The 4,922-nt window shown below is 57.1% G+C and overlaps 1 protein-coding gene across 1 annotated transcript in view; it reads right to left on the reverse strand.

Moving 5' to 3' along the window:
• Positions 1-3,206: 3,206 nt before the first annotated feature.
• The window catches only part of TRAF3IP1 (TNF receptor-associated factor 3 interacting protein 1), a 54,138-nt gene continuing 52,422 nt past the window's right edge, over positions 3,207-4,922 (reverse strand). Inside the window, exon 18 of the mRNA XM_006893507.1 lies at positions 3,207-3,374. Coding sequence (XP_006893569.1) covers positions 3,207-3,374 — 168 coding nt within the window. The remainder of the gene's footprint in view (positions 3,375-4,922) is intronic.

Consider the following 4,922-nt stretch of genomic DNA (forward strand, 5'->3'; position numbering starts at 1 on the left):
CGGCGTGTACTCACTTGGTACCTGTTTTCTGGGTCAATCCTGCAGAATCTCAGGTTGTACTGTGCTTGCTGCCGTCAGCACAGCCAGAGGGCCCCTCCCCATGAGAAGTGAGGGTGAAGACCTGGTCTCGCTTTGGGCCTGTTATCAGGCTGGAGGAGGACAGCATGGTGAGTTGAGGGCAGGACTGGTGACACGAGGAAGCCCTCCATAAGATGGGCTGGCACTGTGGCTGTGGCCAGCGGGCTGAGGACAGCAGAGATCATGAATGTGGCTGGGGACCAGGCGGGGTGCGTTCTGCTGACACGGGGGCGCTCTGAATCCCAGCCGTCTCCATGGCACTGACCAACAACAGTACACAGCCTAAACCAGAGTGAAAACGTGGCTTCCATGCTCTGGAAGCCAAACCACCAAGGGATGCGGCCTGTTGGGGTACCTGCGAGGCTGGCCTGGACAGGGCCCCCCCACAGCTGGCTGGGCCAGGTATTTAAGGTGCCTGTGCTGTCACCATGGCCTCTGCACCCCGGCGGTGTCTTGAGGAGCAGTGGCAGGTAGAGGCTCCATGACCTGGCTGAGCAGCGGGGTCCGGGGAGCAGGCGCCTGTGGGTGGATGTGGTGGGCCACGTGGACTCGTTCCTGTGGGGGCTCCTGCAAGCCGGCCCCCTGCATCTGCTACTGTCTGACACCAAGTTGCTTCATCTCTCCCTCCACGGACCAAGACCCCCCAGCTCAGGAGCCTGGCACACTCAGGGGCCTCTGCCCACCACCATCCCAAAGCTGGCCCTTGTGACACAGCACCATCGCTCCCCGGCAACCAGTCATTCTTTTTAACGGTGCTTACTGAAAAGGAAAGGATGGGTGAGAGCAGAAGGCTTGAGTTGGATTCCTGAGCTACCTTTCTGAAGGCTCACGTACTCCTCTGAATATAGTTGGTATCAACTCAAATTTCCATTCCAGTTTCGCTAGTAGGACTCCCATGCTCCATGAAAACCCATGAGTCACATCGAGGGAAGCACTGAATAACCGCCGTGTGTACTTTGTCAGATTAAATCAGGACGCAATTTGTGAATACAGTCACAACTGCCTACAGATACCATGAATTATCTGATAATCTCTGCAAAGATAAAAGCAAACACCCCGGCAGTGCCCAGCTCAGGCCTGATGCACAGCGACCCTGCAGGACAGAGTGGGCCGGCCCCATGGGTCTCCAAGGTCAACGTCCCCACCAAGGTCAACGTCCCCATGGGTCTCCAAGGTCAACGTCCCCACGGGTCTCCAAGGTCAACGTCCCCACGGGTCTCCAAGGTCATCATCCTCCAGGAGCACCGAGGGGTTCCACACTCCATCACTGCACCACCAGGGCCCTGAACAGGGCTCACCTGCCCCAGGAAACTTCACTTCACACGGAGAAGAGGTAAGAACTGCAGGAGGGGCCACAAAGTCCCGTCCCCTCCACTGCCCCGCCAGACTGACAACGTGCACACACAGGAAAAGCACACAGACGCTTGGCAAGCTCCCTCCGCAGCTGTGAAATGACTGCACAATCCAATGCTTAGAGAGAAAAATAGGCGATTGCTTTTAATGATTTATGTATAAAAGAAAAATAAATCTTATGATACAATTTGATAGACTACCTCATACAAAAATGTCACTCGCTTACAATGAGTGCGACTTTCTGCTACACAAAAATCCTATTGGTGCAAAGTCACAAAAGGCAGGTATCTTGACAGAGGATGAGGGCTGGTCAGAGGAGCGTGGACACGCAGAGGCGGGCCCAGGTGCCTCTCCCCACTCTCCCACCGGGGTCGTGTGTTACAAGGCGGTGACTCGGTGGTGCCACGGTTTAGAAAGGGCCAGGCCAGGGTCTCCAAGTAGCAGGTGTTCATGTGCTATTCATGAGCTTCCTCGGATCAGAAAATCATCTTAGAGCTCAGCCAAGGGCGTGTGTGGGAGACAGCACGAACCCACAGACACGCAAACCCCCACCCAGGCAGAGCTCACCCCGGTGACATGCAGCCCCCTCACCAGCAGGGCTCACCCTAGTGACCCACACCCCCCACCCAAGGCAGGGCTCACCCCGGTGACATGCAGCCCCCTCCCCAGTCAGGGCTCACCCTAGTGACCCACAGCCCCTACCCCAGGCAGGGCTCACCCCAGTGACCCACTGGCCCCTGCCCAGGCAGGAGCTGCCCAGGTGCCCATAGCCCCCCTCCCGAGCAGGGCTCATCATGATGGCATGCAGCCCTGCCCCGGTAGCCCTCCGGGGTTTGCATCCTAAATCACACCTCTGGAGAATGTTGTCAGGACTGAAACATGAAGTCTGTCTCCAAATACAGAGACATCCTCAGACAATAACTTAGACCTTTACAATTATTTACAACCACATGTGTAAATGAAGAACAATATAAACCATGTTTTAAAAACAACAGAAACTTTGCTTAAAAACACTTCCCCCAAACAATGATAACAACAGATTTAAAAAGGCCGATGTTAAAAAAAAAAAAAAAAAAAGGCCGATGTCGGTGCCTCCCCGCTGCTTCACCGGGCTGCAGGGCTCCTGTGCAGGGAGTGGGGGGCCATGCAGGCAGGACAAGGCCTGCTCCCTCAGGGACAGGACACTCATTCAAGGGGCCCTAGGAGCCTGTACCAGGGCTTGGGGGGCCAGAGAAAAGCGTCAAAGGTCAGGAGTTTGGCCTGTGATGATGCACGTCCACACGTCCTGGAGGAAGGTGTTCCGAAGGAATCCTTGCAAATATGTGAACTTTAAAGGCCAGTCACTCCAACAGGAGCTGACAGGCCCAAGGAGAGTATTGTGTGCAGGGCACAAGGGGGGGAACAACCTGGGAAATGTCCAGGGAGGCTGGTGCGCTGGCCTCATTCTCTGTCTAAAACACCTGCATGGAAGGGGTCCTCCCTCCCTACATGACTGTGCCCCTGTGGAGGCCTGGGAGAGGGTCAGGGGCCTACGTCCCAGGTGTGGGCCTCACTTACGTGCTGGAGAGTTCTGGTACAGAACCAGACACCAAGGCTCCTTGGGCACGTGCCAGGTCCAGACCAGCCTGTGCCCGCGCGGCCCCCAGCAGGCGGCACGCAGCCCTCACCCTCCGGACGCCAGCGGCTGACAAGGCTGTAAACACACCATCCGCGGAGCAAAGCGAGACGCAGCCGCCACGGTTTCCCAGGTCCTTTATTGCTCGGGAGCCGGGTCCTCAGCGCCGCGCGCTCAGGGTAACGCCGACCAGCATCTTCTGGATCTTCTCCTCGTTCCTCAGGATGGTGGCCTTCACCGCACAGATCTTGTCCTGCTGGTCCTTAATCAGCTGCTCCAGCTCGGCCAGCTCGGCCTTCAAGGGCTCCACGGCGCTGTCGGTGACGCTGCGGGACAAGCCAGGCGCTCAGTGCCTCCCCCCTCAGGCCCTCCTCCGGGATTCAGCCCACACAGGGAAGGGGAAAACCCCGTGTCAGGTGGGTCCTGGCTCGCAGTGACCCAGGACAGAGCACACCTGCCTGCAGGTGTACAAGGTCATCGTCACCTCACAAGCAGTCTCTCCCAAGGAGCAGCCAGGGGGTTCAAACCGCTGACCTTTCACCTAGCCATCGAGCACGGAATCACTGCACTACCAGTGCCCCTTACCACGCCGTTGTTAGGTGCCGTTGAGGACAACTCCTAGTGACCTCTGAACAAGCCACCTGAGCCCGCCCTGCCTACGCTATCGTCAGCACCCTGAGATACTTGAGCACTGGCTGCAGTCAGCGTGCAACCCATCGCATTGAGAGTCTTCCTCTCTCTCTGACCCCTCCACTTTTCCAAGCACAACGTCCCTCTCCAAGTCTCTCCTAGCAACATGACCCAAGGGTGTGAGCCATTAGTTACAGCAAAAAAAGTGCAATAGCCCAGGTCCCCGTCAAGAAAAACCCAAGGCCATCAAGTTGATTGTAACCCATCAGGACCCCACAAAACAGACAGCAACAGCCCCACAGTTCCAGGCCCCCCACCCCCAGGCCCCACAGCTGCAAGCCCCACAGCTACAGGCCCCACAGCTCCAGGGCCCCCACCTGCAGGCCCCCCAGATGCAGGCACAGTCTGTGACTGTGGAGGTGACAGGTGTGGTAACCTGGGAGTCCCACACTGTCCTGCAGGGATGCTCAAGCCATAGCCAACTTGATGGCAGCCAGCGGTGGTTTTCACTTTGCATCTTTATAGACACAGATCATATGATCCTTTTCCCATAGTGACAGGTGAGCCCACCTGCAAAGCTTTCCGTTCACACCCAGGCCAGCTCCCTGTGCGCAGCCTTCTGCCCGACCAGGACAGGGAAGGGCCTGCTAGCTGGGGGGCTGGCCGCGAGAAGAGTTCAGCATGAACTTGGAACGCGGAAGTAAAAATTGACCTCGCTCTTTAGGACCCTGGTGACACAGTATGTGGTCAGGGCAGCTGACCGCAAGGCCTGTCATCAAATGACATCAAGCCTCACCACCCACTCGGCAGGAGAAAGGCAGGCAGTCACCTCCTGTTAAGATTATGCCTCAGAACGCAGTGGAGAGTGGCCATGGGTCAGAGCCCACCCAAGGGGGCAGGCTTTGCTGCTAGACTTTAAGCACACAGAATATAAAGAACAATAAATTCCAACCATCCTGACAAAAGTCAAGTCAGATTTTTGGAAACCCCTGTCCCTCGTGACTAACCTGTGTGTCCTCCAGCCCCACCCCCCATGGCTGACCTCTGCTCCTGCTGCAGAGTCCCAAGTCTTCACCTTTCATGGACAACCTCTGCTCTTAGTATAGTGTCCCCCAGTCCCCACCCCCTGTGGTTGACCTCTGCTCTTGGTGCAGGGTCCCCCAGTCCCCAATCCTCATGGCTGACCTCTGCGGCAGACCTCTGCTCCTGGTACAGCCCCCGCCCGATGGCTGACCTCTGATCCCCG

The sequence above is a fragment of the Elephantulus edwardii genome, unplaced genomic scaffold, assembly GCF_000299155.1.
Source record: "Elephantulus edwardii isolate Elephantulus edwardi_28Jun2011 unplaced genomic scaffold, EleEdw1.0 scaffold00127, whole genome shotgun sequence".
Taxonomy (NCBI): Eukaryota; Metazoa; Chordata; class Mammalia; order Macroscelidea; family Macroscelididae; genus Elephantulus; species Elephantulus edwardii.